A 14,424-nucleotide genomic window follows, 5' to 3' on the forward strand; every position below is an offset into this window, starting at 1 on the left:
ATGCAGGTAAAGAACTGTCATATCTAAAGGTACTTGTCTCTTGGTATCCATGGGGGACTGATTCCAACACCCCCTGCAGATATCAAATCTGGGGATGCTCAAGTCCCTTATGTAAAATGGTGGAATACAGCCAGCCCTCTGTATCTGTGGGTTCCACATCCATGGATACAGAGGGCCAACTGTATAACTTAATTGACAAAAAATAAGGCATTTTGCTTTGACAGACACAGGCTCTTCAAAATCATACAAGAAATAATTCAAGAGAATGACTTATTTTGAAGCATGATTTCTATAAAGAAAATTATACTGATTTTTAAAGATTACCTTTTTTAATAGCATATTTCAATAAAAAAACTGACTGCTTTTAAATGTTTTTCTCTGGGGCCAGCATCATGCATTTGCAAAGAAACAAGAATTCTTTAATGGAAATATAAATTTTGGGGTTTTTTTTGTTTTTAATTAATTAATTTATTTATTTATTTTTGGCTGTGTTGGGTCTTCGTTTCTGTGCCAGGGCTTTCTCTAGTTGCGGCGAGCGGGGGCCACTCTTCATCGCTGTGCGCGGGCCTCTCACTATCGCGGCCTCTCTTGTTGCGGAGCACAGGCTCCAGACGCGCAGGCTCAGTAATTGTGGCTCACGGGCCCAGTTGCTCTGCGGCATGTGGGATCCTCCCAGACCAGGGCTCAAACCCGTGTCCCCCGCATTGGCAGGCGGATTCTCAACCACTGCACCACCAGGGAAGCCCCTAAATTTTTGGTTTTAGAGAGCAATAAAAGTAAAAAAAATTTTGATTTAAATTCTCATCTGTTAATTGAACTTCTACCAAGGTTCCCTTTATAGTCTTTTTCTCACTGGTGGTTTTAACTACCTAAAGTAAATAAAAAACTTTAGCCTAGACTAGAGGTTATTAATCACTTTGGCCCATGAATTCTTTTGGCAATGAACCCCTTCTCAGAATAATTTTTTAATGTGTATAAAATACATATGATTACTCTTTTGACAAAATTCAGCACCCATTTTTGATAAAAACTCTCCAGAAAGTGTGCATAGAGGGAAACTACCTCAAAATAATAAAGGCCATATATGACAAACCTACACCTAACATCATACTCAATGGTGAAAAGCTGAAAGCATGTCCTCTAAGATCAGGAACAAGACAAGGAGGTCCACTCTTGCCACTTTCATTCAACATAGTTTTGGAAGTCCTAGCTACGGCAATCAGAGAAGAAAAAGAAAGAAAAGGAATCCAAATTGGAAAAGAAGAAGTTAAACTGTCACTGTTTGCAGATGACATGAAACTATACATAGAAGATCCTAAAGATGCTACCAGAAAACTACTAGAGCTCATCAATGAATCTGGTAAAGTTGCAGGTTACAAAATTAACACACAGAAATCTGTTGCATTTCTATACACTTAACAACAAAAGATCAGAAAGAGAAATTCAAGAAACAATCCCATTTATCATCCCATCAAAAAGAATAAATTACCTAGGAATAAACCTACCTAAGGAGACAAGAATAAGAGTAAGGAGACCTGTACTCTGAAAACTGTAAGACACTGATGAAAGAAATCGAAGAAGACACTAACAGATGGAAAGATATACCATGTTCATGGATTGGAAGAATCAATATTGTCAAAATGTCTATACTACCCAAGGCAATCTACAGATTCAATGCAATCCCTATCAAATTACCAATGGCATTTTTCACAGAACTAGAACAAAAAATCTTAAAATCTGTATGGAGACACAAAAGACCCCAAATAGCCAAAGCAATATTGAGAAAGAAAAATGGAGCTGGAGGAGTCAGGCTCTCTGACTTCAGACTATACTACAAAGCTACAGTCATCAAAACAGTATGGTACTGGCACAAAAACAGAAATATAGATAAGTGGAACAGGACAGAAAGCCCAGAAATAAACCCACGCACCTATGGTCAATTAATCTACGACAAAGGAGGCAAGACTACACAAGGTGGAAAGACAGTCTCTTCAACAAATGGTGCTGGGAAAACTGGACAGCTACATGTAAAAAAATGAAATTAAATCATTCTTTAACACCATACACAAAAATAAGCTCAAAATGGATTAAAGACCTAAATGTGAGACTGGACACTATAAAGCTCCTAGAGGAAAACTTAGGCAGAACACTCTCTAACATAAATCACAGCAATATCTTTTTCAATCTGTCTCCCAGAATAATGGAAATAAAAACAAAAATAAACAAATGGGACCTAATTAAACTCAAAAGCTTTTGCACAGCAAAGGAAACCATAAACAAAACGAAAAGACAACCCACAGATTAGGAGAAAATATTTGCAAATGATGTGACCAACAAGTCTCCAAAATTTAAAAATAGCCCATGAGGCTTCATATCATCAAAACAAACAACCCAATCAAAAAATGGGCAGAAGACCTAAATAGACATTTCACCAAAGAAGACATACAGATGGCCCAGCAGCACATGGAAAGATGTTCAACATTGCTAATTATTAGAGAAATACAGATCAAAACTACAATGAGATATCACCTCACACCAGTCAAAATGGCTATCATCAAAAAATTCACAAACGATAAAATCTGGAGAGGGTGTGGAGAGAAGGGAACCCTCCTACCCTGCTGGTGGGAATGTAAATTGGTACAACCACTGGAGAACAGTATGGAAGTTCCTTAAAAAACTAAAAATAGAGCTACCATATGACCCTGCAATCCCACTCCTGGGCATATATCTAGAGAAAAACATGGTCTGAAAGAATACATGCACCCCAGTGTTCACTGTAGCACTGTTTACAATAGCTGAGACATGGAAGCAACCTTTATCCATTCCATCGACAGAGGAATGGATAGAGAAGATGTGGTATATATATACAATGGAATATTACTGAGCCATTAAAAAGAATGAAATAATGCCATTTGCAGCAACATGGATGGACCTAGAGATTGTCATACTGAGTGAAGTAAGTCAGACAGAGAAAGAGAAATATCATATGATATTCCTTATATGGGAATCTAAAAAGAAATGATACAAATGAACTTATTTACAAAATGGAAACAGACTCACAGACTTAGAGAATGAATTTATGCTTACCAGGGGGGAAGGATGAGGGGAAGGGATAGTTAGGGAGTTGGGGACCAACATGTACACACTGCTATATTTAAAATGGATAACCAACAAGGACCTATTGTATAGCACAGGGAACTCTGCTCAATGTTATGTGGCAGCCTGGATGGGAGGGGAGTTTGGGGGAGAATGGATACATGTATATGTATGGTTGAGCCCCTTTGCTGTGCACCTGAAACTATCACAACATTGTTAATCGGCTATACTCCAATATAAAATAAAAAGTTAAAAAAATACATATGATTACAAAAGAAACCAATTATTGAAAAATAAGTATTTGAAAATATTAGGAAAATGGAATTTGAGAAACAATAAATGTGCTTTTTATGGATGTACAAACTGCTACAATTATGAAGGAGTGATGAGCTTAAAAGGTAGTTGTAGATATTTGCAACTGTAAAGTGATAGGAAAATATCTGAGATTCTAAAGGTGAAAAAGTCTCAGGCATGGCTAATACTACAATGGTTTGTTGTGTAAATTCATAATTGAAGAAAATGCTAAATTTCAGTTAAAGAAATGAGAAAATAAATTTTTTTTTCCCTAGCCATGATCAAGGATCCCCTGAATTCTATCCATAACTCCCAGGTTAAGAACTCTTGCTCTTAAAGACAACACTTTTCAGTTGAAGAATTCAATTCAGCAGGAAAAAAAGCATTAAATGAGTACCTGCTGTATGCTGAGATAGGTGCTTCCTCCTTTTTTATGTTGTGGTGCACAGAGAAAATTGTAATATTGTGCTGCATTTTGGGGTACATAGTTAAGTCAGCCTGCAGCCACAGTCAGCTGGCCCAGAGGGCTGTAGCAACTCACGCCTGTGTAGCTACCCTGAGGGCTGAAAGGATCAGTATCTTCCCCACACCAATTGGGAAGCTCTGACCTCAGTACATTAATTAATTATGTGGAAAAAAACTGCACAGTTTACCAGAAAAAGGGGGAAAAAAGTGAGAAAAAAATAAAAAGAACCAATGTTCATATCTTTTTGCCTCTGGGAACATATGCATTCTTTTTTGCATACCCATCAGGCTCCTGCTTTCATCCGCTCCCAACAGGTTTTTCTAAACTCATGGCACAACAGTTTGGATTGCACTTTTTAAAAGCTAAATCTTGCTAAGAGATAAATAAAAGCAACATGCTTTAACAAACATTTAACAGTTAATGAAGTTCATACATATTATTATAATCTGATGCCAGTCTGGCACTTGTGATTTTTAAAGGCCATGACAAACTAGAGTAAACCATGCATCCTACTGGAACTGCAGGAAACAGACTACCTTCTGTGAGCTATAGTTAGGACCTCACAAAACAACCTCACTTTCCCCAAATTAATAAAAGCCTGCGGAGAAGCCAAAATTGACAGGAAACAGACTACCTTCTGTGAGCTATAGTTAGGACCTCACAAAACAACCTCACTTTCCCCAAATTAATAAATGCCTGCAGAGAAGCCAAAATTGACACTATGTATTTTTTTTCTTTGGCAATTCTTACCTTTTTGTTGTTCTCTTTAATGTCTTGAGGATTCAGAGACTTGTAGTCACTGAGGGAGAAAATGGCACAGTAGGTAAATACAGTAATTGATAAAAACAGCTGTTTTTAAAACAAACTGAATCTTAAAATTTGACATTCAATAATACCAAAGAGTAACCAGCAATTTCACAGCAATTCCATCAACAAAACTAATAGTGTGGAAAATTAAGGAAATAAATACGTAAATAAATAACAGTGATTACAAGTTCCAATGCCTGAAGCTTTCCATCTAAAAGAGAAGTTAAGGCAAGGGACCAGAGACTAACCTTGACAACCAAATTCACCATGAGGTAACCCCTTGTTGTCAATGTATAAAGAGCTACAGGCTTATCTGTCTCATCTCATTTTAACACTAACACAATTTTCATAATAATTTGAAGTCAGTTTTTTGTATGAGATTAAGGAAAAAAATATGCTCTTTTAAAACAGAAAAGATTGTTTTTAGGCATCAAGAAGGAACTACTTTTCTTTCTGGGATATATTTCTTCTCCCAAAAAGCAAGAGTATGGGTGATAAAAAAAAAAATCAAGTATTTCAGGACATGTGCTAAGAAATTATTTTATGGTTTGTTTCCTTTTCTTTTTAAACTTTATTATTTACAAAATATTTATAGGAATGTAAAGTGTTTCTACTTACATTAAATCTGGTCTAAAGTGGTGTAATATTGCACAAAAAGATAAACCATTTCTCCATGATGTAGTAAAATTGGTGATTTTCACTCCCCGGTAGTTTTTTGTAACTTCTTTGCACCATACAAGCAAAGACTGACTAGCATTTGGCTTTCGTCCCAAAACAGGACTTGGTATAGGACTCGGCTAGAAAAAATGAAAAGAGGAAAACATTAAAATAATTTAATGGAAGATGAAAATTAACATTAATTGACCTAACTGGATCACTTGAACACTTTGATGTCAGTATAGGTACTTCAGAACTGTCACTTCAAGACAACTGTAACCTCTAAGAAAGGAGACATAAATCTTAAGTTATTATCTTCAGTTTTAGCCTATGGCGTCTGCTTGACAAAGATATACATATGCAAGATTTTAATGTTATACATAAGAACAGGCCAAGAGCTACATTAATGGAAACATTAAAGTATTTAAATACTTAAGGCTGAATATCTGTATAACTCTCACATACTAAAAAAATCTTCCCCAAATGCAATCATGTACAAATATAGTTTCTTTTTCAGTATATTAAAAAGAATGTATTTTGAAGTCTAACTGTAGCACAAATTGTTAGTAGTGGAGAGGTCAAAATAATAGTTTTTAAAAATACAGTAATTGGGAATTCCCTGGTGGTCCAGTGGTTAGGACTCGGTGCTTTCATTGCAGGGGCACAGGTTCATTCCCTGGTTGGGGAACTGATATCCCGCAGGCCGCGAGGCACGGCCAAAAAATATATATACATACAGTAATCATACACATTTTAGTGCAATGATAACCATATTCAAACATACTTCTTATATAAATTTAATGCTGGCAAAACAGATTTAGTTATTAGCGACAGTCAGGTGTTGGTAGTAATAGCACACATCAGTATATAATTTGGATTTGTTCCAAATATCTTCTAATTATTGATGGCTACTTTTGGATATTATTAGGTTAGCTAGGTGTGTGGATGTAGGGGGATGTGTGTTTTAAATCTAAAGCATTTACTTGATTTTTCCCCTTGTTCATATACTTAAAACAACAATGATGACAACAAAACAAAGACTCATAATAAGATTTTTATCTTAAACTTCTGTTATTCTTAAAACCATGTCATTTTCTTTTACTGAATAACAATCACATTTTGTGATGGTAACTTTAGAGGTTGATATAATTGAAAACTATAAAAAAAAACTACTAAAAGCTTCTAGACTTTAAATACTGCTATCAATTAAGAATGCTGGCTATAGACATAAATAGAAGCCCTCTAAAATAAGGTGAAAGGAGAACAATTATTTACCCCTAATATCATTTGAGTTTAACAAGCAAACCATTCTTGCCACACAGCTTACTTAAGGAAGACCAATGATGCCCCCATTTGACAAAAGGATGTTAGTGCCAAACAATTTAAATCAACCCCACATAATTATGATTTATGTATTCACTGCTCCTGTGGGAAGACAAGTAACAAACACCAAGAATGTAATTTCTTACTTTTTATTAACTGTCTGAGTAACAAATTGTTATATAAACAACCATGAATCTAGCAAAGCGCTGTTCTTTAAATGATCACCTATACAAAGTCAATGCTGAAAAATTTCCAGGTCATAAAAATCAGCAAATTTGGGTTAGTTCTACTTAATATGAAGAAGTAGATAAAAATAGAATCCCCAGTATAGGAAGATATTTACCTTAGAATAAATGATAGCTCTTTTTTCTTTTTTTTAACATCTTTATTGGAGTATAATTGCTTTACAATGGTGTGTTAGTTTCTGCTTTATAACAAAGTGAATCAGTTATACATATACACATATCCCCATATCTCTTCCCTCTTGCGTCTCCCTCCCTCCCACCCTCCCTATCCCACCCCTCTAGGTGGTCACAGAGCACCGAGCTGATCTCCCTGTGCTATGCAGCTGCTTCCCACTAGCTACCTATTTTACATTTGGTAGTGTATATATGTCCATGCCACTCTCTCACTTTGTCCCAGTTTACCCTTCCCCTTCCCCGTATCCTCAAGTCCATTCTCCAGTAGGTCTGCATCTTTGTTCCCATCTTGCCCCTATGTTCTTCATGACCATTTTTTTGTTTGTTGTTTAGATTTAGATTTTTAGATATATGTGTTAGCATATGGTATTTGTTTTTCTCTTTCTGACTTACTTCACTGTGTATGACAGACTCTAGGTCCACCCACCTCACTACAAATAACTCAATTTTGTTTCTTTTTATGGCTGAGTAATATTCCATTGTATGTATGTGCCACATCTTCTTTATCCATTCATCTGTTGATGGATACTTAGGTTGCTTCCATGTCCTGGCTATTGTAAATAGAGCTGCAATGAACATTGTGGTACATGACTCTTTTTGAATTATGGTTTTCTCAGCGTATATGCCCAGTAATGGGATTGCTGGGTCATATGGTAGTTCTATTTTTAGTTTTTTAAGGAACCTCCATACTGTTCTCCATAGTGGCTGTATCAATTTACATTCCCACCAACAGTGCAAGAGGGTTCCCTTTTCTCCACACCCTGTCCAGCATTTATTTTTGTAGATTTTTTAAAAAATTTATTTGTTAATTTTTGGCTGTGTTGGGTCTTTGTTTCTGTGCGAGGGCTTTCTCTAGTTGCGGCGAGTGGGGGCCACTCTTCATCGCGGTGCGCAGGCCTCTCACTGTCGCGACCTCTCTTGTTACGGAGCACAGGCTCCAGATGCGCAGGCTCAGTAGTTGTGGCTCACGGGTCCAGTTGCTCCGCGGCATGTGGGATCCTCCCAGACCAGGGCGCAAACCCGTGTTCCCTGCATTGGCAGGCAGATTCTCAACCACTGTGCCACCAGGGAAGCCCCCATTGTGTGTTTTTAATCTCAGATGTGAAGTCAATTAGGACAAATCTGGTTTTAAAGAGGCCCCAAGATTATTTTTGTAGATTTTTTGATGATGGCCATTCTGACCAGCGTGAGGTGATACCTCATTGTAGTTTTGATTTGCATTTCTCTAATGATTAGTGATGTTGAGCATTCTTTCATGTGTTTGTTGGCAATCTGTATATCTTGTTTGGAGAAATGTCTATTTAGGTCTTCTGCCCATTTTTGGATTGGGTTGTTTGTTTTTTTGATATTGAGCTGCATGAGCTGCTTGTAAATTTTGGAGATTAATCCTTTGTCAGTTGCTTCGTTTGCAAATATTTTCTCCCATTCTGACGGTTGTCTTTTTGTCTTGTTTATGGTTTCCTTTGCTGTGAAAAGTTTTTAAGTTTCATTAGGTCCCATTCGTTTATTTTTGTTTTTATTTCCATTTCTCTAGGAGGTGGGTCAAACAGGATCTTGCTGTGATTTATGTCATAGAGTGTTCTGCTTATGTTTTCCTCTAAGAGTTTGATAGTGTCTGGCCTTACATTTAGGTCTTTAATCCATTTTGAGTTTATTTTTGTGTATGGTGTTAGGGAGTGTTCTAATTTCATTCTTTCACATGTAGCTGTCCAGTTTTCCCAGCACCACTTATTGAAGAGGCTGTCTTTTCTCCACTGTATATTCTTGCCTCCTTTATCAAAGATAGGTGACCATATGTGCATGGGTTTATCTCTGGGCTTTCTATCCTGTTCCACTGATCCATATTTCTGTTTTTGTGCCAGTACTATACTGTCTTGATTACTGTTGCTTTGTAGTATAGTCTGAAGTCAGGAAGCCTGATTCCTCCAGCTCCGTTTTTCTTTCTCAAGATTGCTTTGGCTATTTGGGGTCTTTTGTGTTTCCACACAAATTGCGAAAATTTTTTTTCTAGTTCTGTGAAATGTGATAGCTCTTTTAACTATCAATCTAGCATGTATTAAAATGACAGCCCCCCCCCCTCTGCCCCACACTGTAAGGCATGTGGGACTTCTCCAACCAGGGATGGAACCCACGCCCCCTGCAGTGGAAGCATGGAGTCTTAACCACTGAACCACCGGGGAAGTCCTAAAATGAACTATTAAATATGTAAAAGTGACTTTTCATAGATGCAATCTTTTAAATAATGGAAAACCTTTTAAAAAATGTGTTTGTGACTAGTTAATTGATTCCCTGGCTCGTCCACAGAGCATTCTTCACTGTAGTTCCAGATTAAGTAAGTAGAGGGATTTGAAAGTCACAGTGAAAAGTCACTTTTAGGTCAAAAGATATTTTCAAATCCCTCTAGCCAGGGATTCAATGACCTAGGCACAAACACATTTATTTAAAAGATTGCTTTTATTAAAATGTTTTCCTATATCAAATTATACTATTAAGGCATTGATTCGTTTCAAGCATGTGTAGCAGGTACACTGGCCAGATAATCTGCAACTATCATTACACCGATTAATTCTAATCGTCAATAGCATGTACATAAGTAAAGTACGAATGCCATTGTCACCATGCTGTAATCTAGAGTGGCTTTCTGAACTTAAAAATTGAGAAAAACCTACCATGTCATTATGATTATGAATATATTCTTGTTTCTAAGAAGGCTCAATATGAAAAGGCTAGAAGAACTAAAGTAAACTTTGGATTTATCCTAACACAAAACCCTTGTATTAAAACATCTCACAGGGATGCTTACTGCACTGCCAGGAAAAAGAAGTCATATGTAATGGAAGAAACTGATGAAATTATAAGCCCTATAAATGGTCATGTTGGTTGCAGACAGAAAACTGAAGTAGAGCCACTGTTTGATGAATCATTCACTTCAGAAGTGCTGAGCTTTCATCTGATATTTTGCAGAGGGTAATAAAGAAATAAATAGTTATATCATTTCAAAACCTTCAGTATATAAATGGATGAAACTGCTTGTTTCTTGCTACAGATGGCTCCTGATTTTGTATGTGGCAGCTTCCTTGACTTCCCTATGTCTCAGTTTCCTCATCTATAAAATGGGGGATTGTAATGGTACTTGTCTCACAGTGCTGTTATAGTAACAAGTTCTGCCTTCCCTGCCTCCCACCCATTATGCTCATTACCACTCTCTCCCTTGATCACTTTGAACCAAACTGACTTCTTTGCTGTTCCTTGGATACCCCAGATGGGGTCCCACCTTAGTGCCTTTACACAAATTGTTCCAGTTGTACGATTAACTCCAATACAACCATCTCTATCAGGCCTATTCTGACCATCCCATCTAATAATGCAACCCACCTCTATTGCCCAATCCCAACCCAGCACTCCTGACCTTCCCTTCCCTTGCTCTGATGTTTCCATAGTATTTATAATCTTCTTATGGTCCATATACTTTATTTTGGTCATTACCAAAATGTAGTTATTGGTTATGTTTATTGCTTATTACCTGTCCATCCTCAGTAAATATAAGGGCTATGAGGGCAGGGATTTTAATTTGTTTTGTTTTCATTAACCTATCCCAGAACAGTTCCTGGCATATAGTAGGCACTCAGTAAACACTGTTAAATGAATAAATGAACGCAAAACATTTAGCACAAAGTACAGCACACAGTAACCATTTGGTGAATGTTAACTGCAATTATTATTACTACCACTGATACGTTATCAGCACTTGAATTCCTATTTTTGAGGGTCTTTTGGAAATTTTAATCGCCATGAATTTCTTCAAGACAGTGGAAAATTTTTTTTGCAAACAGAGCTTTAACTCAGCCGTCCCCAACCTTTTTGGCATCAGGGACTGGTTTCCTGGAAGACAATTTCTCCACTGACAGGGTGGGGGTAGGGGAGATGGTTCAGGAGGTAATGCGAGCGATGGGGAGCAGCAGACGAAGCCTCGCTTGCTCACCCGCCACTCACCTCCTGCTGTGCAGCCCGGGTTCCTAACAGGCCACAGATCGTTATCGGTTGGGGACCCCTGCTTTAACTAGAAGATAATCTTGATACTCTATGTGCAAAATGGGGTACTTGGAATTTTTGGCAATCTTTTTTTTATGGGTTTGGTAAAAAAAAAGAAACTCTGAATGACTTTGTAATTTATTGTTTTCCAAAGAAAGAAAGACACCAAAATCTTGCCATTAAGGGTAGAACCAAATTTCAAATGTTGGAACAACTATTTAAAAGTTCTTTCTTGTATTTTTGCAATGACCAGATGTATGAGAAAGCACCTCTACTTAACATGTTGGGAAAGTAAAGCACAGATATTACAGTTGTCTTTTTTATGCACTGAGAGAGGAAATATCTAAAAGCCATTCTAATTATAACTTTATGATCAGAATGATCAGAGTCTGTTTAATTAGGTGATCCTCCCAGTTTGCTCTCTGTCAAGGCACTGTGTGGATGAAATTGCACAATCTCAGTTTAACTGAGAACTACAGTTAGATGTCAACCAACATGATTATTAAGGCAGTTTAAAGTGGTGAGAGTAGAGAGGATCTAGGACTTGAGACCACAGTTTGACTTGACAGTTCTAGGCTCTAATATAGATAATATTAAAATACTATTTCTGTTAACATAACATATTACATACAGTATTAAAGACAGTAAGGCCACCAAGTTATTCTTGCTAACAACAGCAACAGGATCTCTTTCAGGAAACCTAGTCAAATAACTTGTTACAAAGTTTCCTAAGTTTCAATAGTTGTAAGAAATTTCACTTCCACTTTCTTCTACTCTACCCCTCCGACTACAGTTGCTTTCTCTTTGGCTGTCTCCCCTTCTTCCACTGATACAAGCATATATTCCTCTAGGTATTGCTCTAAATAGTTTTCTCTCTCCACACTTTGAATTGATTCACTCCCAGGATTCCAACTATCACTTCCATGCAGATGATTCCCAAATATACATTTATAGTTCAAACTATCTCAAGTTGACATTTCCAGCTGGCTGTCCTTCCTGCCACATAAAATTCATACTCAATATGTCCCAAACCATAATTATACTTTTTCCTTATAACCTGCTTCATTTTCATTATGTTTGCAAATGATATTGCAATTATATTGTCCCAATCATCTAGACTCTTAATCTCAGAATCAGCTTTGAACTCTCTTCCTTCACCTATCATCCTTTACTAGCTAATTCACAGGCAATTTTGATTTTATTGTTGTAAAGTTTTTGCAATTTATCTTCTTTTGCCTAGGCTATTGCAAAATCTTCCAAATAAGTTTTCCTTCTTCCAAATTCTCCCTTATTTGACCCATTGCCATAGCAACAATCTTAAAGTGCAGATCAAAGTCTCTAAAGGCTCTCAAGAACATACAAAATGATGTCAAAATACTGAGCATTGAACATCAAAGCTTTTTCAATGTATCTATTCTCTAGATGACTCATTATTCTCTAAAATCACTATGGTTTCCTGCCAGCTCCCAGCTCCCCCCCTTCCGGTCTTTGATCTTACAGACTGTCACCCAACTTGGAATATCTTCTGTCCCAAGTACAGTTGCTACAATTCTACTCTACCTTCAAGGTTAAGTTCAGTTGTCATCTACCACATGAACTCTCTTTCCAGCTCCTAGTCAGTGGGAGCACTTTTCAATGTTCCTTTGACTCTTTATGCCTCTCTTATAACATTTTTACTACAATATATTCAATTCTTCTTTCTACAAAAAGACTAACTTTTCATTAATTCTTAAAGTATATTCTGAGCACCTACTATTTCCCACATGCAATGTTAAAATCTTTACATGGATTAGCTCATTTAATCTTACAACTCCTCTGAGATAGTTGTTATTCCCAATTTCAGTTGAGGAAACTGACATTTTACACCTAGAAGTGGAGGAGTTAGAATCTATACAAAGGTGTTCCCATTCCAGAGCCTGTTCTCTTAAACAACATGCATTTCACACTTTGAGATAATGTAGTTTTAGGACCTCAGTAAAACCTGTAAGTTTTTTTGAGACTAGTGATTGCTTCGGTCAACTTATCTTTTTCAGAACTTAGATCACTGCCCCAGTGTATATTAAATTAATTGATTTTTAAAAAGGCAATCTACCCACTTTAAAACCTAGGAGTATTCTATTAATAAAACCCTTTGTGCATTCTGTTGTATTTTAGATTATTGGTTGGAACTAGAACTAGAACTAAGTACAGAGCAATGAGATACACACTACCATTGCTAAAGCTGCAGGACATTTTGGTCTCCCTACTACTGATTCTGGGTAGTCTTCTCCCAACCACAAATTATTGCAAATGGTTGAGGGAACTTTGGATAAATTTAACATTTGGTGAGCCCCAAGCAACAGCAGTGGTGAAAACAAGAATATTTGTATCAGTACTGTTCCTATCCTTTTTCAAAGTGTTTTCATTTAAGTAATTTCAATTTATTCTCAGAGAAAAACTGAAAGTTAGGCTTTGTTACTCTACTACTCGACAATCAGAAAGATTATTCTGTAATAAAGTCATATTGGGAGGAACTTCTGTTTACATTAAAGTAGGACTAACATCTGAACACATTTTTAAAAAGTTGAACAAAGTATTTTTTAGGGGACTTCCCTGGTGGTCCAGTGGTTAAGAATCTGTCTTGCAATGCAGGGGGTGATGGTTGGATCCCTTGTCGGGGAACTAAGATCCCACATGCTGCGGGGCAACTAAGCCCACATACCGCAACTACAGAGCCCACACACTACAACTAGAGAGAAGCCCGCGCACCGCAACGAAGAGCCCGCCCGCACGAAAAATCCCACGTGCTGCAACTAAGACCAAATAAATAAATAAATAAATAACAATTTAAAAAAGTACATTTTAGACAACCTTCTAAGAAACGTCCAAGCCTAGACCTGGACAGACTAGAAAACCACAGTGAGCGAAACTCTCAGTTCTCCTTTCTTAATGGCTGATCTGGAAGAGTGAGTTAAGAGACAGAGCTACACTTTTGGTAGACTCCCAAATAGCAATATGATCCCCTCTACCCTCAAAAGTAGAAAAAATAAAATAATAAAAAACATATTGTACAACACAGGGAATATAGACAATATTTTATAACAACTATAAATGAAACATAACCTTTAAAAATTGTAAATCACTCTGTTGTACACCTAAAACTTATATAATATTGTACAGCAACTAACCACAATAAAAAAAGATGAAAGCAAAAAATAATGAAATAGAAGGTAAACATACAATAAAAAGGATCAACAAAACCAAAAGTTGCCTCTTTGAAAAGACAAAATTGTTTAAAACTATAGTGTGACTGATCAAGAAAAAAAGAGGGAAGCAAATTCCTAGAAAAGT

At 36.8% G+C, this 14,424-nt stretch overlaps 1 protein-coding gene across 13 annotated transcripts in view; it reads right to left on the reverse strand.

The window, feature by feature from the left end:
* Positions 1–14,424, reverse strand: part of EHBP1 (EH domain binding protein 1) — a 333,981-nt gene that overhangs the window by 97,954 nt on the left and 221,603 nt on the right. For all 13 annotated transcript variants that reach the window (XM_082358000.1, XM_082358003.1, XM_082358004.1 and 10 more), the window contains 2 exons: positions 5,282–5,460; positions 4,607–4,655 (listed from right to left, as the gene is read on the reverse strand). In XM_082358000.1, coding sequence (XP_082214126.1) covers positions 4,607–4,655; positions 5,282–5,460 — 228 coding nt within the window. The remainder of the gene's footprint in view (positions 1–4,606; positions 4,656–5,281; positions 5,461–14,424) is intronic.

Source organism: Balaenoptera borealis (genome assembly GCF_965194805.1).
Source record: "Balaenoptera borealis genome assembly, chromosome: 15".
Lineage (NCBI taxonomy): Eukaryota > Metazoa > Chordata > Mammalia > Artiodactyla > Balaenopteridae > Balaenoptera > Balaenoptera borealis.